This window comes from Salmo trutta, unplaced genomic scaffold (genome assembly GCF_901001165.1).
Source record: "Salmo trutta unplaced genomic scaffold, fSalTru1.1, whole genome shotgun sequence".
NCBI classification, from domain to species: domain Eukaryota; kingdom Metazoa; phylum Chordata; class Actinopteri; order Salmoniformes; family Salmonidae; genus Salmo; species Salmo trutta.
Window position 1 is genome coordinate 1 of NW_021822558.1, and position 23,229 is coordinate 23,229.

The 23,229-nt window shown below is 49.8% G+C and overlaps 1 protein-coding gene across 1 annotated transcript; it reads left to right on the forward strand.

Moving 5' to 3' along the window:
• Positions 1–2,266: 2,266 nt before the first annotated feature.
• LOC115182680 (fibrillin-1) lies at positions 2,267–22,730 on the forward strand (the record flags this gene model as incomplete). Its single annotated transcript, XM_029744175.1, has 6 exons — positions 2,267–2,483; positions 9,814–9,939; positions 13,371–13,496; positions 21,519–21,671; positions 21,781–21,981; positions 22,575–22,730. Coding segments are annotated over exons 1-6 (919 nt in total), but the record flags the coding sequence as incomplete, so codon positions are not given.
• Between the last annotated feature and the right edge of the window lie 499 nt (positions 22,731–23,229).

A 23,229-nucleotide genomic window follows, 5' to 3' on the forward strand; every position in this document is an offset into this window, starting at 1 on the left:
CTCTCTCTCACTCTTTCTCTCTCTCTGTCTCTCTCTCTTTCTCTCTATCCCCCCTCTCTCTCTCCCTCTCTCTCTCTCCCCGCTCTCTCCCTCTCTCTCTTTCTCTCACTCTCTCCTCTCTCTCTCTGGATACTGCTCTGTGTTTATGTTTCATCGTAGGGAAGGGGATAGAGGGAGAAAGAGAACTAGAGAGTGGAATGTGAAAGGAGGGAGAGGGAGAGGAGTGGGGAAGAAGGAGAGATGGGTAAAGAAATGAGGCTAGAGGGATGAAGAGAGAAAGGACTTATAACCCTGTGTGTTCATCTCTACTTGTCTTGGACAGACCTGTGGAGCTCCTAACTCACTGGACTAACAGAAACCCTGATTGACCCTCACAGGACACCGTATCAGTCATATAGTGCACAGCTTTTGACCCATAGGGCAGCCACATAAAGGGCTGTGGTGAAAAGTAGTGCCCTACCTAGGGACTAGGGTGTGATTTGGGACGGAGCTGGTCTGTGTGAGCCAGGCTGGCTGGGTGTGTCTGTGGTAAGTCTATCAGAATGGCTTATGGTCCATAAAACAAGCCTGTGTGCATTCTCCATGGTTATGGATCATAAAACAGGCTTGTGTGCAGCCTCCATGGTTATGGTCCATAAAACAGGCCTGTGTGCAACCTCCATGGTTATGGATCATAAAACAGGCCTGTGTGCAGCCTCCATGGTTATGGATCATAAAACAGGCCTGTGTGCAGCCTCCATGGTTATGGATCATAAAACAGGCCTGTGTGCAGCCTCCATGGTTATGGATCATAAAACAGGCCTGTGTGGAACCTCCATGGTTATGGATCATAAAACAGGCCTGTGTGCAGCCTCCATGGTTATGGTCCATAAAACAGGCCTGTGTGCATTCTCCATGGTTATGGATCATAAAACAGGCCTGTGTGCAGCCTCCATGGTTATGGATCATAAAACAGGCCTGTGTGGAACCTCCATGGTTATGGATCATAAACAGGCCTGTGTGCAACCTCCATGGTTATGGATCATAAAACAGGCCTGTGTGGAACCTCCATGGTTATGGATCATAAAACAGGCCTGTGTGGAACCTCCATGGTTATGGATCATAAAACAGGCCTGTGTGCAACCTCCATGGTTATGGATCATAAAACAGGCCTGTGTGCAGCCTCCATGGTTATGGATCATAAAACAGGCCTGTGTGCAGCCTCCATGGTTATGGATCATAAAACAGGCCTGTGTGGAACCTCCATGGTTATGGATCATAAAACAGGCCTGTGTGGAACCTCCATGGTTATGGATCATAAAACAGGCCTGTGTGCAGCCTCCATGGTTATGGATCATAAAACAGGCCTGTGTGCAGCCTCCATGGTTATGGATCATAAAACAGGCCTGTGTGGAACCTCCATGGTTATGGATCATAAACAGGCCTGTGTGCAACCTCCATGGTTATGGATCATAAAACAGGCCTGTGTGGAACCTCCATGGTTATGGATCATAAAACAGGCCTGTGTGGAACCTCCATGGTTATGGATCATAAAACAGGCCTGTGTGGAACCCTCCATGGTTATGGATCATAAAACAGGCCTGTGTGGAACCTCCATGGTTATGGATCATAAAACAGGCCTGTGTGGAACCTCCATGGTTATGGATCATAAAACAGGCCTGTGTGGAACCTCCATGGTTATGGATCATAAAACAGGCCTGTGTGCAACCTCCATGGTTATGGATCATAAAACAGGCCTGTGTGGAACCTCCATGGTTATGGATCATAAAACAGGCCTGTGTGGAACCTCCATGGTTATGGATCATAAAACAGGCCTGTGTGCAACCTCCATGGTTATGGATCATAAAACAGGCCTGTGTGGAACCTCCATGGTTATGGATCATAAAACAGGCCTGTGTGCAGCCTCCATGGTTATGGATCATAAACAGGCCTGTGTGCAACCTCCATGGTTATGGATCATAAAACAGGCCTGTGTGCAACCTCCATGGTTATGGATCATAAAACAGGCCTGTGTGGAACCTCCATGGTTATGGATCATAAAACAGGCCTGTGTGCAATCTCTTATTTCACTCTCATCTGAACCTGAACACAACTGTACAAAAAGTGCACTCTGGAGTGAGTGTGTGTGTGCTCAAAGTAAACCATTGTTTGTCAAACCATTGTTAGTGTGTGTGTGTGTGTGTGTGTGTGTGTCTGTGTCTGTCGTGTTATTGGTTCATGAGTCTTGTTTTCCTTGTCTTGCAAGTATTAGTTCCCATGGTAACACTTGTGTGTCTTCTCTCCAGACTACCGTACAGGGCCGTGCTTTGCGTCTGTGAGTAACCAGATGTGCCAGGGCCAGCTGACGGGCATCGTGTGTACCAAGACGCTGTGCTGTGCCACCGTGGGGAGGGCATGGGGACACCCCTGTGAGATGTGCCCCGCCCAGCCTCACCCCTGCAGGAGAGGATTTATACCCAACCACCGTTCTGGAGCTTGTCAAGGTACAGTAACACACCTGCGCTCAGTGTAGGTGTGTGTCTGTGTGTCCGTCTCTCCCTCTTTCTCCAACTTAACCCAGAGTACCCACCCCCTACCCATCCATTGGGTTAAATGAGGGCTGGGTGTCAGGGTACCTCCTGGGTAAAGAATGCCGGCAGACACCCACCGCGGCGGGGCTGTCAGAGAGAGGAACACGGGTCACTGGCAGCACCACGTGGGTGAGCAGCTCATTTCTGGTAACACAGCAATGGTCCAGCCCTGACCCAGACCCAACATTATGGTCCAGTCCTGACCCAGACCCAACAACATTATGGTTCAGCCCTGACCCAGAACAACATTATGGTCCAGCCCTGACCCAGACCCAACAACATTATGGTCCAGTCCTGACCCAGAACAACATTATGGTCCAGTCCTGACCCAGAACAACATTATGGTCCAGCCCTGACCCAGACCCAACAACCTTATGGTCCAGCCCTGACCCAGAATAACATTATGGTCCAGTCCTGACCCAGAACAACATTATGGTCCAGCCCTGACCCAGACCCAACAACATTATGGTCCAGTCCTGACCCAGAACGACATTATGGTCCAGCCCTGACCCAGACCCAACAACATTATGATCCAGTCCTGACCCAGACCCAACACACTATGGTTCAGCCCTGACCCAGAACAACATTATGGTCCAGCCCTGACCCAGACCCAACAACATTATGGTCCAGCCCTGACCCAGACCCAACATTATGGTCCAGCCCTGACCCTGACCCAACAACATTATGGTCCAGTCCTGACTCAGAACAACATTATGGTCCAGCCCTGACCCAGACCCAACAACATTATGGTCCAGCCCTGACCCAGACCCAGCATCATTATGATCCAGCCCTGACCCAGACCCAACAACATTATGGTCCAGTCCTGACCCAGAACAACATTATGGTCCAGCCCTGACCCAGACCCAACAACCTTATGGTCCAGCCCTGACCCAGAATAACATTATGGTCCAGCCCTGACCCAGAACAACATTATGGTGCAGCCCTGATCCAGACCCAACAACATTATGGTCCAGCCCTGACCCAGAATAACATTATGGTCCAGTCCTGACCCAGAACAACATTATGGTCCAGCCCTGACCCAGACCCAACATTATGGTCCAGTCCTGACCCAGAACAACATTATGGTCCAGCCCTGACCCAGAACAACATTATGGTCCAGCCCTGACCCAGACCCAACAACATTATGGTCCAGCCCTGACCCAGAACAACATTATGGTCCAGCCCTGACCCAGACCCAGAATAACATTATGGTCCAGCCCTGACCCAGACCCAACATTATGGTCCAGCCCTGACCCAGACCCAGCAACATTATGGTCCAGCCTCGACCCAGACCCAACATTATGGTCCAGCCCTGATCCAGACCCAACATTATGGTCCAGCCCTGATCCAGACCCAACATTATGGTCCAGCCCTGACCCAGACCCAATAACATTATGGTCCAGCCCTGACCCAGACCCAACATTATGGTCCAGTCCTGACCCAGACCCAACAACATTATGGTTCAGCCCTGACCCAGAACAACATTATGGTCCAGCCCTGACCCAGACCCAACAACATTATGGTCCAGTCCTGACCCAGAACAACATTATGGTCCAGTCCTGACCCAGAACAACATTATGGTCCAGCCCTGACCCAGACCCAACATTATGGTCCAGCCCTGACCCAGACCCAACATTATGGTCCAGTCCTGACCCAGAACAACATTATGGTCCAGCCCTGACCCAGACCCGACATTATGGTCCAGTCCTGACCCAGAACAACATTATGGTCCAGCCCTGACCCAGAACAACATTATGGTCCAGCCCTGACCCAGACCCAACAACATTATGGTCCAGTCCTGACCCAGACCCAACAACATTATGGTTCAGCCCTGACCCAGAACAACATTATGGTCCAGCCCTGACCCTGACCCAACAACATTATGGTCCAGTCCTGACCCAGAACAACATTATGATCCAGCCCTGACCCAGACCCAACAACATTATGGTCCAGCCCTGACCCAGACCCAACAACAATATGGTCCAGTCCTGACCCAGACCCAACAACATTATGGTCCAGCCCTGACCCTGACCCAACAACATTATGGTCCAGTCCTGACCCAGACCCAACACACTATGGTTCAGCCCTGACCCAGAACAACATTATGGTCCAGCCCTGACCCAGACCCAACAACATTATGGTCCAGCCCTGACCCAGACCCAACATTATGGTCCAGCCCTGACCCTGACCCAACAACATTATGGTCCAGTCCTGACTCAGAACAACATTATGGTCCAGCCCTGACCCAGACCCAACAACATTATGGTCCAGCCCTGACCCAGACCCAACAACATTATGATCCAGCCCTGACCCAGACCCAACAACATTATGGTCCAGTCCTGACCCAGAACAACATTATGGTCCAGCCCTGACCCAGACCCAACAACCTTATGGTCCAGCCCTGACCCAGAATAACATTATGGTCCAGCCCTGACCCAGAACAACATTATGGTGCAGCCCTGATCCAGACCCAACAACATTATGGTCCAGCCCTGACCCAGAATAACATTATGGTCCAGTTCTGACCCAGAACAACATTATGGTCCAGCCCTGACCCAGAACAACATTATGGTCCAGCCCTGACCCAGACCCAACAACATTATGGTCCAGCCCTGACCCAGAACAACATTATGGTCCAGCCCTGACCCAGACCCAGAATAACATTATGGTCCAGCCCTGACCCAGACCCAACATTATGGTCCAGCCCTGACCCAGACCCAGCAACATTATGGTCCAGCCCTGACCCAGACCCAACAACATTATGGTCCAGCCCTGACCCAGACCCAACAACATTATGGTCCAGCCCTGACCCAGACCCAACAACCTTATGGCCCAGCCCTGATCCAGACCCAGCAACATTATGGTCCAGTCCTGACCCAGAACAACATTATGGTCCAGCCCTGACCCAGAACCAACAACATTATGTTCCAGTCCTGACCCAGACCCAACAACATTATGGTCCAGTCCTGACCCAGAACAACATCATGGTCCAGCCCTGACCCAGACCCAACAACATTATGGTCCAGTCCTGACCCAGACCCAACAACCTTATGGTCCAGCCCTGACCCAGACCCAGCAACATTATGGTCCAGCCTCGACCCAGACCCAACATTATGGTCCAGCCCTGATCCAGACCCAACATTATGGTCCAGCCCTGACCCAGACCCAGCAACATTATGGTCCAGCCCTGACCCAGACCCAACAACATTATGGTCCAGCCCTGACCCTGACCCAACAACATTATGGTCCAGCCCTGACACAGACCCAGCAACATTATGGTCCAGCCCTGACCCAGACCCAGCAACATTATGGTCCAGCCCTGACCCAGACCCAGCAACATTATGGTCCAGCCCTGACCCTGACCCAACAACATTATGGTCCAGCCCTGACCCAGACCCAGCAACATTATGGTCCAGCCCTGACCCAGACCCAGCAACATTATGGTCCAGAAACACACCATACTGGAAAACGGACAGAAATAGATATCCTTCTCCCCCTCTATTAGAAACACTCTGTCTGTCTGGCCCGTGTCCCTCCATCCCTCCACTGTCCTTATGACGTTTTATCCCCGCGGGTCGCATTCGGACTTCATCGAGGTCCGGAGGGCCGCTCTTAAAATGGATTATATTTCTTTGCCGTCAAAATGTTCTACAATTTGTCCAATATCCATCGCTTTTGGAATTTCTGATGCTTGCTGACTGTCTAGCTTTCGTTTCGATGACTGTTAACAAGCTGGACAAATTGGAGATACTATATATGACTGTGATCAAGCTGGACAGAGTGAAGACTATATATGACTGTTATCAAGCTGGACAGAGTGAAGAGACTAAAGATGACTGTTATCAAGCTGGACAGAGTGAAGAGACTAAAGATGACTGTTATCAAGCTGGACAGAGTGAATAGACTATATATGACTGTTATCAAGCTGGACAGAGTGAAGAGACTAAAGATGACTGTTATCAAGCTGGACAGAGTGAAGAGACTAAAGATGACTGTTATCAAGCTGGACAGAGTGAAAAGACTATAAATGACTGTTATCAAGCTGGACAGAGTGAATAGACTATAAATGACTGTTATCAAGCTGGACAGAGTGAAGAGACTATATATGACTGTTATCAAGCTGGACAGAGTGAAGAGACTATAAATGACTGTTATCAAGCTGGGCAGAGTGAATAGACTATATATGACTGTTATCAAGCTGGACAGAGTGAAGAGACTATATATGACTGTTATCAAGCTGGACAGAGTGAAGAGACTATAATGACTTATCAAGCTGGACAGAGTGAAGAGACTATAATGACTGTTATCAAGCTGGACAGAGTGAATAGACTATATATGACTGTTATCAAGCTGGACAGAGTGAAGAGACTATATATGACTGTTATCAAGCTGGACAGAGTGAGTAGACTATAAATGACTGTTATCAAGCTGGACAGAGTGAATAGACTATAAATGACTGTTATCAAGCTGGACAGAGTGAATAGACTATATATGACTGTTATCAAACTGGACAGAGTGAAGAGACTATATATGACTGTTATCAAGCTGGACAGAGTGAAGAGACTATAATGACTGTTATCAAGCTGGACAGAGTGAAGAGACTATATATGACTGTTATCAAGCTGGACAGAGTGAAGAGACTGTAAATGTAGGTCTGTTATAATTTCTACAGAGTTTGGATTTGGTTTTATTAATTTCAATAGAAAAAGTCTCTATATCCCTTCAACTACTATGTCTAGGGTTGGTGTAGGGGTTGGGTTAGGGCTGGGGCTAGGTTAGGGTTAGGGCCAGGGGCTGGTGTAGGGGTTGGGTTAGGGCTGGGGCTAGGTTAGGGTTAGGGCCAGGGGCTGGTGTATGGGTTGGGTTAGGGCTAGGTTAGGGTTAGGGCCAGGGGCTGGTGTAGGGGTTGGGTTAGGGCTGGGGCTAGGTTAGGTTAGGGGCAGGGCCAGGGGCTGGTGTAGGGGTTGGGTTAGGGCTGGGGCTAGGTTAGGGTTAGGGCCAGGGGCTGGTGTAGGGGTTGGGTTAGGGCTGGGGCTAGGTTAGGGTTAGGGCCAGGGGCTGGTGTAGGGGTTGGGTTAGGGCTGAGGCTAGGTTAGGGTTAGGGCCAGGGGCTGGTGTAGGGGTTGGGTTAGGGCTGGGGCTAGGTTAGGGTTAGGGCCAGGGGCTGGTGTAGGGGTTGGGTTAGGGCTGGGGCTAGGTTAGGGGCAGGGCCAGGGGCTGGTGTAGAGGTTGGGTTAGGTCTGGGGCTAGGTTAGGGGCAGGGCCAGGGGCTGGTGTAGGGGTTGGGTTAGGGCTGGGGCTAGGTTAGGGGCAGGGCCAGGGGCTGGTGCAGGGGTTGGGTTAGGGCTGGGGCTAGGTTAGGGGTAGGGCCAGGGGCTGGTGCAGGGGTTGGGTTAGGGCTGGGGCTAGGTTAGGTTAGGGGCAGGGCCAGGGGCTGGTGTAGGGGTTGGGTTAGGGCTGGGGCTAGGTTAGGGGCAGGGCCAGGGGCTGGTGTAGGGGTTGGGTTAGGGCTGGGGCTAGGTTAGGGGCAGGGCCAGGGGCTGGTGTAGGGGTTGGGTTAGGGCTGGGGCTAGGTCTGAGGAGAGGAGCTGAGGCCTGAGGACAGGGGCTGAGGCCTGAGGATAGAAGCTGAGACCCGAGGACAGTGTTTGGGGCTGGCAGACTCTCTGCAACTCTTGGCCTCTCCTCTAGTTCTCCGGAGAGAGACATTCCTCTCTCTCTCTCTCTCTCTCTCTCTCTCTCTCTCTCTCTCTCTCTTTCTCTATTCTCCCCTCTCTTAACCCTCTCTTCTCTCTCTCCTCGTCTGGTTGAGGGACGTAGCATAGCAGAGGCTGTACCCTGTGTGTGTGTGTGTGTGTGTGTGTGTGTGTGTGTGTGTGTGTGTGTGTGTGTGTGTGTGTGCATATGCATACAGAGCAAGGTTGGGATGGTAAGTGTTTGGAAGAGGGTGTGTGTGTGTGTGTGTGTGTGTGTGTGTGTGTGTGTGTGTGTGTGTGTGTGTGTGTGTGTGCATATGCATACAGAGCAAGGTTGGGATGGTAAGTGTTTGGAAGAGTGAGTGTGTGAGCTCAGACATACACAACCCCAAGAGAACTCTAAACAAGAAGATCTCATGCACTGGGACGATCTCCACCCTGCTCTCACTCACTGGGACGATCTCCACCCTGCTCTCACACACTGGGACGATCTCCACCCTGCTCTCACTCACTGGGACGATCTCCACCCTGCTCTCACTCACTGGGACGATCTCCACCCTGCTCTCACTCACTGGGACGATCTCCACCCTGCTCTCACGCACTGGGACGATCTCCACCCTGCTTTCACTCACTGGGACGATCTCCACCCTGCTCTCACTAACTGGGACGATCTCCGCCCTGCTCTCACTCACTGGGGCGATCTCCACCCTGCTCTCGCTCACTGGGACGATCTCCACCCTGCTCTCACTCACTGGGACGATCTCCACCCTGCTCTCACTCACTGGGACGATCTCCACCCTGCTCTCACTCACTGGGACGATCTCCACCCTGCTCTCACTCACTGGGACGATCTCCACCCTGCTCTCACTAACTGGGACGATCTCCACCCTGCTCTCACTCACTGGGACGATCTCCACCCTGCTCTCACTCACTGGGACGATCTCCACCCTGCTCTCACGCACTGGGACGATCTCCACCCTGCTCTCACTTACTGGGACGATCTCCACCCTGCTCTCACTCACTGGGACGATCTCCACCCTGCTCTCACTCACTGGGACGGACTGTGTATTCTGTTCATTTGTATGAGTGTGGGTGTATGAGTGTGGGTGTATGAGTGTGGGTGTATGAGTGTGGGTGTATGTGGGGATGTGTGAGCGTGTGTGTTTGTTTTTGGTTTTACTAACCTTATGGGGACCAGAAGTCCTAGGGTAAGGGTTAGAATTATGGTTAGGGTTAGAATTAGGGATAGGGTTAGGGGTTAGGTTTAGGGTTAGTGTTAGAATTAGGGTTAGGGGTTAGGTTTAGGGTTAGAGTTTGGGGTTAGGGTTAGGTTAAGTGTTAGGGTTAGTAAAAATAGGATTTTGAATGGGAATACATTGTTGGGTCCCCACAAGGATAGTAAAGTAAACATGTGTGTGTATGTGTTTATATGTGTATGTGTGTGTGCCTGTGTGCCTGTGTGTATGTGTTTATATGTGTGTGTGTGTGTGTGTGTGTGTGTGTGTGTGTGTATACTGCGCTGCTAACAGTGTGTTCTGTGTGTGTAGATGTGGATGAGTGCCAGGCCATCCCAGGCCTGTGTCAGGGTGGGAACTGTATCAACACTGTTGGATCCTTCCAGTGTAAATGTCCTGCTGGACACAAGTTCAATGAGATCACACAGAAATGTGAAGGTAAGACTGTCTCACACACACACATGCACGCACTCACACACGCACACACACACATGCGCGCACACACACATGTGCGCACACACAAGTCAGACTCAGACTCATACTTACATGTATATCAGAACATTTAAAGGTCATTTAAAGGTCATGTTTTGTCAGAAGCAAATATTCAGTATTCAGTGTAATGAGTCAACTTTACTCAGTTTAAGGAATATGTTTATTCAGCATACAGTTAGTGTTCACTCTGAATGTCCTCAGGGCTACTGTGTCACATACACTAGATACAATGTACTTCTTTCATTTCTCCCTGTCACCCAGACTCTGGGATTTCAAATAGCTTTATTAGTTTGACATTTCCTAATTGTATCCAGTAAAAGCCCGAGTTAAAAGGCGTTTGCGATGAGTTGTGGTTGCTGCAGCGTCAGTCAGTCAGGATGTTATAATGATCAGTGTAGGGAAACAGACCACACATATCCCCTACATCACTACCTCCATACACTACTCTGACATTATCCCTCATTAAATCAAACCTGCTCTCTACTTTCTCTAAGCCACTTCATTTCATTTGATTTAATTGAATCAGAGCAGACTTCATCTGGTTTAATGTACATTTAAAGGAGCAGATTGAACTACAGATCTAACTCTCTTCATGTCAGTGTGAGGACATAGCCTACCCTTGTTGAGGGCTGAACACAGACACATTCATCTATGGTCGCCCTAGTAGAGTGGTACAGAATGCAGACCTGGGTTCAAATACATTTACTCCTGAGGTGCTGACCTGTTGCACCCTCTACAACCACTGTGATTATTATTATTTGACCCTGCTGGTCATCTAGGAACATTTGAACATCTTGGCCATGTTCTGTTATAATCTTCACCAGGCACAGCCAGAAGAGGACTGGCCACCCCTCATAGCCTGGTTCCTCTCTAGGTTTCTTCCTAGGTTCTGGCCTTTCTAGGGAGTTTTTCCTAGGCACCGTGCTTCTACACCTGCATTGCTTGCTGTTTGGGGTTTTAGGCTGGGTTTCTGTACAGCACTTTGTGACATCAGCTGATGTAAGAAGAGCTTTAAAAATACATTTGATTTGATTTGAAATACTATTTGAAATCATTTAGCGTTTGTTGAGCGTTTGTTTTAGCCTTGTCTGGAGTTCCAGGTGGGTGGGGTTTGTGACTTTCCTATTTGCTCCGTTGCTAAAGGCGAGCTCAATCAAGCACAGATACAGTATTTGAAATTATTTTCAGTACTATTTGAACCCAGGTGTGAGAGCGTGGCCGTCCCTCTGTTTCAGTACTATTTGAACCCAGGTGTGAGAGCGTGGCCGTCCCTCTGTTTCAGTACTATTTGAACCCAGGTGTGATAGCGTGACCGTCCCTCTGTTTCAGTACTATCTGAACCCAGGTGTGAGAGCGTGGCCGTCCCTCTGTTTTCAGTACTATCTGAACCCAGGTGTGAGAGCGTGGCCGTCCCTCTGTTTCAGTACTATTTGAACCCAGGTGTGAGAGCGTGGCCGTCCCTCTGTTTCAGTACTATTTGAACCCAGGTGTGAGAGCGTGGCCGTCCCTCTGTTTCAGTACTATTTGAACCCAGGTGTGAGAGCGTGGCCGTCCCTCTGTTTCAGTACTATCTGAACCCAGGTGTGAGAGCGTGGCCGTCCCTCTGTTTCAGTACTATCTGAACCCAGGTGTGAGAGCGTGGCCGTCCCTCTGTTTCAGTACTATCTGAACCCAGGTGTGAGAGCGTGGCCGTCCCTCTGTTTCAGTACTATTTGAACCCAGGTGTGAGAGCATGGCCGTCCCTCTGTTTCAGTACTATTTGAACCCAGGTGTGAGAGCCTGGCCGTCCCTCTGTTTCAGTACTATTTGAACCCAGGTGTGAGAGCGTGGCCGTCCCTCTGTTTCAGTACTATTTGAACCCAGGTGTGAGAGCGTGGCCGTCCCTCTGTTTCAGTACTATTTGAACCCAGGTGTGAGAGCGTGGCCGTCCCTCTGTTTCAGTACTATTTGAACCCAGGTGTGAGAGCGTGGCCGTCCCTCTGTTTCAGTACTATTTGAACCCAGGTGTGAGAGCCTGGCCGTCCCTCTGTTTCAGTACTATTTGAACCCAGGTGTGAGAGTGTGGCCGTCCCTCTGTTTCAGTACTATTTGAACCCAGGTGTGAGAGCGTGGCCGTCCCTCTGTTTCAGTACTATTTGAACCCAGGTGTGAGAGCGTGGCCGTCCCTCTGTTTCAGTACTATCTGAACCCAGGTGTGAGAGCCTGGCCGTCCCTCTGTTTCAGTACTATCTGAACCCAGGTGTGAGAGCCTGGCCGTCCCTCTGTTTCAGTACTATTTGAACCCAGGTGTGAGAGCGTGGCCGTCCCTCTGTTTCAGTACTATTTGAACCCAGGTGTGAGAGCGTGGCCGTCCCTCTGTTTCAGTACTATTTGAACCCAGGTGTGAGAGCGTGGCCGTCCCTCTGTTTCAGTACTATCTGAACCCAGGTGTGAGAGCGTGGCCGTCCCTCTGTTTCAGTACTATCTGAACCCAGGTGTGAGAGCGTGGCCGTCCCTCTGTTTCAGTACTATCTGAACCCAGGTGTGAGAGCGTGGCCGTCCCTCTGTTTCAGTACTATCTGAACCCAGGTGTGAGAGCGTGGCCGTCCCTCTGTTTCAGTACTATCTGAACCCAGGTGTGAGAGCGTGGCCGTCCCTCTGTTTCAGTACTATCTGAACCCAGGTGTGAGAGCGTGGCCGTCCCTCTGTGGAACACCAGAAGACAGAGGTTACATTATGACTGTCCTGTTAAAGAACCAGACTCTTCAGAATAAAAACCTGCTCTGAGCGTTTCCTTGAGACTTACATGAATAAAGCCTTATTTTAGCAGATATTAAAACTGTGAATAATATTGGCCCATTAACAAAGAAGACAGACAAGTTGTAGCAGGCCTGATTCAGACAAGCAGCCAGAGAAGGGTTGGTTTGCAGTGTTCTGCAGGGTTTGTGGTGTTAATTTGCAGGGTAAAAGTATGCACGGTTTTATGCCCAGAAATAATGGCAGGAAAACTGGCCTGTGTCAAAACCGTTTCAGATATATTTCTGAACTGCCATGGATGTGAAATACAGTCAGTGGTTAGCTGTCTGACAAACACTCCAATAGAAATATCCTGTGACACAGTTCTTCACATTGTCATGGCTAACGTGTTGAAGCCACGCTCTTAAACGCTGCAGTCCAGTCGACTTTAGTCTTGTCACAGTTGATTATCACCACAGTTGTTGTCTGTATGTCTACATGCTGTGAAACACATTGCAATTTGGCAATAATAATGATTTATGCCTCTCCTCTCCTCTCCCCACCCCTCTCCTCTCCTCTCCTCTCCTCTCCTCTCCTCTCCTCTCCTCTCCTCTCCCCTCTCCTCTCCTCTCCTCTCCTCTCCTCTCCTCTCCTCTCTCCAGATCTAGATGAGTGTTCTAGCATCCCAGGTCTGTGTAGTGGAGGAGAGTGTTCCAACACGGTGGGCAGTTACTTCTGCAGGTGTTCTCAGGGCTACTACACTCCAGTGGATGGCTCCAGGTGTATAGGTAAGCCTCCTCCTCCATACTGTACCAGCAGCCTCTGCTCTCTACCTGGAACTCTACCAGCTGTTCTTTACTCTGCTCTCTACCTGGAACTCTACCAGCTGTTCTTTACTCTGCTCTCTACCTGGAACTCTACCAGCTGTTCTTTACTCTGCTCTCTACCTGGAACTCTACCAGCTGTTCTTTACTCTGCTCTCTACCTGGAACTCTACCCAGCTGTTCTTTACTCTGCTCTCTACCTGGAACTCTACCAGCTGTTCTTTACTCTGCTCTCTACCTGGAACTCTACCAGCTGTTCTTTACTCTGCTGTCTACCTGGAACTCTACCAGCTGTTCTTTACTCTGCTCTCTACCTGGACCTCTACCAGCTGTTCTTTACTCTGCTCTCTACCTGGAACTCTACCAGCTGTTCTTTACTCTGCTCTCTACCTGGAACTCTACCAGCTGTTCTTTACTCTGCTCTCTACCTGGAACTCTACCAGCTGTTCTTTACTCTGCTCTCTACCTGGAACTCTACCAGCTGTTCTTTACTCTGCTCTCTACCTGGAACTCTACCAGCTGTTCTTTACTCTGCTCTCTACCTGGAACTCTACCAGCTGTTCTTTACTCTGCTCTCAACCTGGAACTCTACCAGCTATTCTTTACTCTGCTCTCTACCTGGAACTCTACCAGCTGTTCTTTACTCTGCTCTCTACCTGGAACTCTACCAGCTGTTCTTTACTCTGCTCTCTACCTGGAACTCTACCAGCTGTTCTTTACTCTGCTCTCTACCTGGAACTCTACCAGCTGTTCTTTAATCTGCTCTCTACCTGGAACTCTACCAGCTGTTCTTTACTCTGCTGTCTACCTGGAACTCTACCAGCTGTTCTTTACTCTGCTCTCTACCTGGAACTCTACCAGCTGTTCTTTACTCTGCTGTCTACCTGGAACTCTACCAGCTGTTCTTTACTCTGCTCTCTACCTGGACCTCTACCAGCTGTTCTTTACTCTGCTCTCTACCTGGAACTCTACCAGCTGTTCTTTAATCTGCTCTCTACCTGGAACTCTACCAGCTGCTCTTTACTCTGCTGTCTACCTGGAACTCTACCAGCTGTTCTTTACTCTGCTCTCTACCTGGAACTCTACCAGCTGTTCTTTACTCTGCTCTCTACCTGGACCTCTACCAGCTGTTCTTTACTCTGCTCTCTACCTGGAACTCTACCAGCTGTTCTTTAATCTGCTCTCTACCTGGAACTCTACCAGCTGTTCTTTACTCTGCTGTCTACCTGGAACTCTACCAGCTGTTCTTTACTCTGCTCTCTACCTGGAACTCTACCAGCTGTGCTTTACTCTGCTCTCTACCTGGAACTCTACCAGCTGTTCTTTACTCTGCTCTCTACCTGGAACTCTACCAGCTGTTCTTTAGCCAGCCAGATTCAGAGAGAGAGAAAGTCAGAGAGGGAGAGACAGAGAGAGCGAGAGTATGGTCCCTGTAAGTCAGTAAGTCTGGTAATGAGGGGCCTTTAGCACTACAGTCTGCTAGGCTGGCCACGGCTCAACTCTCTCTCTCTCTCTCTCGCTCTCCTCTCTCTCCCTCTCTGTGTATCTTTCTCTCTACCCCCTCTCTCTTCCCCCGTCCTTCCTCACTGGCTGAGGCAGAGAGCAGAGGGTAGAGAGAGGGACTGGCTGAGGCAGAGAGCAGAGGGTAGAGAGAGGGACTGGCTGAGGCAGAGAGCAGAGGGTAGAGAGAGGGACTGGCTGAGGCAGAGAGCAGAGGGTAGAGAGAGGGACTGGCTGAGGCAGAGAGCAGAGGGTAGAGAGAGGGACTGGCTGAGGCAGAGAGCAGAGGGTAGAGAGAGGGACTGGCTGAGGCAGAGAGCAGAGGGTAGAGAGAGGGACTGGCTGAGGCAGAGAGCAGAGGGTAGAGAGAGGGGAGTTGAACGTTGTCCAGACTTCCAGCCGTTAGTATTTAGGTCAGTAGTCGCTTCACTCTAATTCCACTACAATGAGCTATTTTCTCTGAATGCAGAGTGAAGGAGAACAGAGTAGAGGAGATGGGGGGGTGTAATGTCACACTGTGCTCACTGTGCATACCTGCATACCTCTTTCTTCCTGCTGCTTCATTATAGGAGCTGCGAAAGAGCTTTCTCTCTCTGTCTCTCTCTCTCTTTCAGTCTCTCTCACCCTCTCCCTGTCTCTCTCTCTCTCTCTCTCTTTCTCTCTCTCTCGCTCTCTCTCTCTCTGTCTCTGGCTAATGCCTTAAACACAACTCTGCACACCATGAGAGACCATGCAGACAGACAGGACTGCTAGTATAGAGACCAGACAGACACTTCTTCTGTTTTCCACCTCTGCTTTCTTCTACCTCTGCAAGCACATCATTCTGCTTCTCAGCACAGCTGATCTATTGACAATAATAAACCCAGCATGGGTAGACAAGGGGGCTGGAGAGAGAGAGAGAGAAACAGGGAGACAGACAGGGAGACAGACAGGGAGACTAGGATAGTGATATACTGGATGTATCCTGACTAGAGAGGACCATGGAGAGACAGACAGGGATAGTGATATACTGGATGTATCCTGACTAGAGAGGACCATGGAGAGACAGACAGGGATAGTGATATACTGTGTGTATCCTGACTAGAGAGGACCATGGAGAGACAGACAGGATAGTGATATACTGGATGTATCCTGACTAGAGAGGACCATGGAGAGACAGACAGGGATAGTGATATACTGTGTGTATCCTGACTAGAGAGGACCATGGAGAGACAGACAGGATAGTGATATACTGGATGTATCCTGACTAGAGAGGACCATGGAGAGACAGACAGGGATAGTGATATACTGTGTGTATCCTGACTAGAGAGGACCATGGAGAGACAGACAGGATAGTGATATACTGTGTGTATCCTGACTAGAGAGGACCATGGAGAGACAGACAGGATAGTGATATACTGGATGTATCCTGACTAGAGAGGACCATGGAGAGACAGACAGGGATAGTGATATACTGGATGTATCCTGACTAGAGAGGACCATGGAGAGACAGACAGGGATAGTGATATACTGGATGTATCCTGACTAGAGAGGACCATGGAGAGACAGACAGGGATAGTGATATACTGGATGTATCCTGACTAGAGAGGACCATGGAGAGACAGACAGGGATAGTGATATACTGTGTGTATCCTGACTAGAGAGGACCATGGAGAGACAGACAGGGATAGTGATATACTGGATGTATCCTGACTAGAGAGGACCATGGAGAGACAGACAGGGATAGTGATATACTGGATGTATCCTGACTAGAGAGGACCATGGAGAGACAGACAGGGATAGTGATATACTGGATGTATCCTGACTAGAGAGGACCATGGAGAGACAGACAGGGATAGTGATATACTGGATGTATCCTGACTAGAGAGGACCATGGAGAGACAGACAGGGATAGTGATATACTGGATGTATCCTGACTAGAGAGGACCATGGAGAGACAGACAGGGATAGTGATATACTGGATGTATCCTGACTAGAGAGGACCATGGAGAGACAGACAGGGATAGTGATATACTGGATGTATCCTGACTAGAGAGGACCATGGAGAGACAGACAGGGATAGTGATATACTGTGTGTATCCTGACTAGAGAGGACCATGGAGAGACAGACAGGGATAGTGATATACTGGATGTATCCTGACTAGAGAGGACCATGGAGAGACAGACAGGGATAGTGATATACTGGATGTATCCTGACTAGAGAGGACCATGGAGAGACAGACAGGGATAGTGATATACTGGATGTATCTTGACTAGAGAGGACCATGGAGAGACAGACAGGGATAGTGATATATTGGATGTATCCTGACTAGAGAGGACCATGGAGAGACAGACAGGGATAGTGATATACTGGATGTATCCTGACTAGAGAGGACCATGGAGAGACAGACAGGGATAGTGATATACTGGATGTATCCTGACTAGAGAGGACCATGGAGAGACAGACAGGGATAGTGATATACTGGATGTATCCTGACTAGAGAGGACCATGGAGAGACAGACAGGGATTGTGATATACTGGATGTATCCTGACTAGAGAGGACCTTGGAGAGACAGACAGGTATAGTGATATACTGGATGTATCCTGACTAGAGAGGACCATGGAGAGACAGACAGGGATAGTGATATACTGGATGTATCCTGACTAGAGAGGACCATGGAGAGACAGACAGGGATAGTGATATACTGGATGTATCCTGACTAGAGAGGACCATGGAGAGACAGACAGGGATAGTGATATACTGGATGTATCCTGACTAGAGAGGACCATGGAGAGACAGACAGGGATAGTGATATACTGTGTGTATCCTGACTAGAGAGGACCATGGAGCGACAGACAGGGATAGTGATATACTGGATGTATCCTGACTAGAGAGGACCATGGAGAGACAGACAGGGATAGTGATATACTGGATGTATCCTGACTAGAGAGGACCATAGAGAGACAGACAGGGATAGTGATATACTTGATGTATCCTGACTAGAGAGGACCATGGAGAGACAGACAGGGATAGTGATATACTGGATGTATCCTGACTAGAGAGGACCATGGAGAGACAGACAGGGATAGTGATATACTGTGTGTATCCTGACTAGAGTGGACCATGGAGAGACAGACAGGGATAGTGATATACTGTGTGTATCCTGACTAGAGAGGACCATGGAGAGACAGACAGGGATAGTGATATACTGGATGTATCCTGACTCGAGAGGACCATGGAGAGACAGACAGGATAGTGATATACTGTGTGTATCCTGACTAGAGAGGACCATGGAGAGACAGACAGGGATAGTGATATACTGGATGTATCCTGACTAGAGAGGACCATGGAGAGACAGACAGGGATAGTGATATACTGTGTGTATCCTGACTAGAGAGGACCATGGAGAGACAGACAGGGATAGTGATATACTGGATGTATCCTGACTAGAGAGGACCATGTAGAGACAGACAGGGATAGTGATATACTGGATGTATCCTGACTAGAGAGGACCATGGAGAGACAGACAGGGATAGTGATATACTGGATGTATCCTGACTAGAGAGGACCATGGAGAGACAGACAGGGATAGTGATATACTGGATGTATCCTGACTAGAGAGGACCATGGAGAGACAGACAGGGATAGTGATATACTGTGCGTATCCTGACTAGAGAGGACCATGGAGAGACAGACAGGGATAGTGATATACTGGATGTATCCTGACTAGAGAGGACCATGGAGAGACAGACAGGGATAGTGATATACTGTGTGTATCCTGACTAGAGAGGACCATGGAGAGACAGACAGGATAGGGATATACTGGATGTATCCTGACTAGAGAGGACCATGGAGAGACAGACAGGGATAGTGATATACTGATTGTATCCTGACTAGAGAGGACCATGGAGAGACAGACAGGGATAGTGATATACTGGATGTATCCTGACTAGAGAGGACCATGGAGAGACAGACAGGGATAGTGATATACTGGATGTATCCTGACTAGAGAGGACCATGGAGAGACAGACAGGGATAGTGATATACTGTGCGTATCCTGACTAGAGAGGACCATGGAGAGACAGACAGGGATAGTGATATACTGGATGTATCCTGACTAGAGAGGACCATGGAGAGACAGACAGGGATAGTGATATACTGGATGTATCCTGACTAGAGAGGACCATGGAGAGACAGACAGGGATAGTGATATACTGGATGTATCCTGACTAGAGAGGACCATGGAGAGACAGACAGGGATAGTGATATACTGGATGTATCCTGACTAGAGAGGACCATGGAGAGACAGACAGGGATAGTGATATACTGGATGTATCCTGAATAGAGAGGACCATGGAGAGACAGACAGGGATAGTGATATACTGTGTGTATCCTGACTAGAGAGGACCATGGAGAGACAGACAGGGATAGTGATATACTGATTGTATCCTGACTAGAGAGGACCATGGAGAGACAGACAGGGATAGTGATATACTGGATGTATCCTGACTAGAGAGGACCATGGAGAGACAGACAGGGATAGTGATATACTGTGCGTATCCTGACTAGAGAGGACCATGGAGAGACAGACAGGGATAGTGATATACTGTGCGTATCCTGACTAGAGAGGACCATGGAGAGACAGACAGGGATAGTGATATACTGTGTGTATCCTGACTAGAGAGGACCATGGAGAGACAGACAGGGATAGTGATATACTGGATGTATCCTGACTAGAGAGGACCATGGAGAGACAGACAGGGATAGTGATATACTGGATGTATCCTGACTAGAGAGGACCATGGAGAGACAGACAGGCATAGTGATATACTGGATGTATCCTGACTAGAGAGGACCATGGAGAGACAGACAGGGATAGTGATATACTGGATGTATCCTGACTAGAGAGGACCATGGAGAGACAGACAGGGATAGTGATATACTGTGTGTATCCTGACTAGAGAGGACCATGGAGAGACAGACAGGGATAGTGATATACTGTGCGTATCCTGACTAGAGAGGACCATGGAGAGACAGACAGGGATAGTGATATACTGTGTGTATCCTGACTAGAGAGGACCATGGAGAGACAGACAGGGATAGTGATATACTGGATGTATCCTGACTAGAGAGGACCATGGAGAGACAGACAGGGATAGTGATATACTGGATGTATCCTGACTAGAGAGAACCATGGAGAGACAGACAGGGATAGTGATATACTGGATGTATCCTGACTAGAGAGGACCATGGAGAGACAGACAGGCATAGTGATATACTGGATGTATCCTGACTAGAGAGGACCATGGAGAGACAGACAGGGATAGTGATATACTGGATGTATCCTGACTAGAGAGGACCATGGAGAGACAGACAGGGATAGTGATATACTGGATGTATCCTGACTAGAGAGGACCATAGAGAGACAGACAGGGATAGTGATATACTGGATGTATCCTGACTAGAGAGGACCATGGAGAGACAGACAGGGATAGTGATATACTGGATGTATCCTGACTGGAGAGGACCATGGAGAGACAGACAGGGATAGTGATATACTGTGTGTATCCTGACTAGAGAGGACCATGGAGAGACAGACAGGGATAGTGATATACTGTGTGTATCCTGACTAGAGAGGACCATGGAGAGACAGACAGGGATAGTGATATACTGGATGTATCCTGACTAGAGAGGACCATGGAGAGACAGACAGGATAGTGATATACTGTGTGTATCCTGACTAGAGAGGACCATGGAGAGACAGACAGGATAGTGATATACTGGATGTATCCTGACTAGAGAGGACCATGGAGAGACAGACAGGGATAGTGATATACTGGATGTATCCTGACTAGAGAGGACCATGGAGAGACAGACAGGGATAGTGATATACTGGATGTATCCTGACTAGAGAGGACCATGGAGAGACAGACAGGGATAGTGATATGTGATGTTGTCTTGTCAGAAGGAGACATCACATCAGACTGGTTTGTACACACACGTTCTGTCTCCGGTGACTCTGCCTAGTCACACAGTGTGGAGGAAGCATTCAGTTTTGCGCACGCACACACACACGCACGCACACACGCACGCACGCACGCACACACACACACACACACACACACACACACACACACACACACACACACACAGCCCCCCAGGAGAGGATGTTTGTGAGGAATGTTCTCTATGAGCCTTCCGCTCCACAGAGAGCTGCTGGACCAGACATATCTATCTGTTTCCCACCAATACCACACACTAATATGAACATCAACAAGCTCTGGCCCTGTGTCCCTCCTTTATCCCCTCCTCTCTCTCTCCCTCATCTTCCTCTCTCCCCCTTCTCTCCCATCCTCTCTCCTCTTTCCTCACTCCCTTCCCCTCACCCCCCTTAACTCAGAATCTCAGAGTCCCAATAGTCTGCTCTCTCTCTAGATATCCATGGTGGGAATTTCTACGATGTGTTTGGTATAAACATGTGTTGTCTGGTTTTGTCTCTCTCCAGATGCCCGGGGTGGGTACTGCTATGCCAGCCTGCTGAACGGGCGTTGTGCCAACCAAAACTCCCAGCTCCTGACCAAGATACAGTGCTGCTGTGACAGCGGGCGCTGCTGGTCGGACGGGTCCAGTCCTGAGTTGTGCCCCATGTCAGGGACTGGTATGTACTGACCCAGTACTCATGTACAATCAGCAATCATTTTCATTGTAGCTGTAGATGTTTCTTCTCTATTTCGTCATATTTCTATGTGTCTCTCTCTCTGCTCTAGATGAGTACCAGAAGCTCTGCACACAGTTGCAGACCGGTCCAGGGGGGGGGCCTCTCCCAGGCGGGGGAGGGCCTCTCCCAGGTGGGGGAGGGGGAAGACCAGGAATTCCCCAGGTCCCAGGTATCTACCCAAGACCACCCTACCCAGGACCACCAATCCCTTTCCAGCCTCAGCCTGGACCAGATCAATACCCTGGGCCCAGTAAGTAGTACCCTGACCTCTTACCCCTCACCTCTCACCCCTGAAGCCTCCTCACATGTTAAAATCAGAGTCATATTAAAACCTTAACGGTTAAGAAATCCTTCAGTAATGGGTCAACAGAATTACCAGAGGTGCATGTCTAATGAAGTGTCTCTTATGAATGTGGTAATGTGGTAATGTGGTAATGTGGTAACCCCTCTTTCTGTCTCTCACCCCCTTCTCTCTCTCCCTCATCCTCTCCCTCTCTCCTTTCTCCCTCTCCCCACTACATCCCTCTCCCTCATCCTCTCCCTCTCTCCTTTCTCCCTCTCCCCACTACATCCCTCTCCCTCATCCTCTCCCTCTCCCTCTCTCCTTTCCCCCTCTCCCCACTATATCCCTCTCCCTCTCTCTCCTTCTCTCTCCTTTCCCCCTCTCCCCACTATATCCCTCTCCCTCTCTCTCCTTCTCTCTCCTTTCCCCCTCTCCCCACTATATCCCTCTCCCTCTCTCTCCTTCTCTCTCCTTTCCCCCTCTCCCCACTATATCCCTCTCCCTCATCCTTTCCCTCTCTCTCCTTTACTCCTCTCTCCACTACATCTCTCCCCCTTCAGGCATCATCCAGACCCAGAACATCAGTGCCAGCATTACTAACATGTGTGAGGTATACAGGAACCTGTGTCTGAACGGCCGCTGTGTCCCCTCCCCTGGAAGCTACCGCTGTGACTGTAACATGGGCTTCAGACTAGACTCACGAGGAGAGTGTATCGGTGAGGGATGGAGCAATGGAGGAGGGAGGGAGGGAGAGGGCAGGAGGGTGAGGGGAGGAGGGATAGAGGGATGGAGGAGGGAGGAGGGAGAGGGCAGGAGAGTGAGGGGAGGAGGGAGAGAGGGATGGAGGAGGGAGGAGAGAGAGGGAGGGAGAGGGCAAGAGGGTGAGGGGAGGAGGGAGAGAGGGATGCAGGAGGGAGGAGAGAGAGGGAGGGAGAGGGCAGGATGGTGAGGGGAGGAGGGAGAGAGGGATGGAGGATGGAGGAGAGAGGGAGGGAGAGGACAGGAGGGGGAGGTGGAGGGTGAGAGGGATGGAGGAGGGAGGGAGAGGGCAGGAGGGTGAGGGGGAGGGTGAGGGATGGAGGAGGGGAGGGAGAGGGCAGGAGAGTGAGGGGAGGAGAGAGAGAGGGATGGAGGATGGAGGAGAGAGGGAGGAAGAGGGCAGGAGGGGGAGGGTGAGGGATGGAGGAGGGAGGGGGCAGGGAGGGAGAGGGGGAG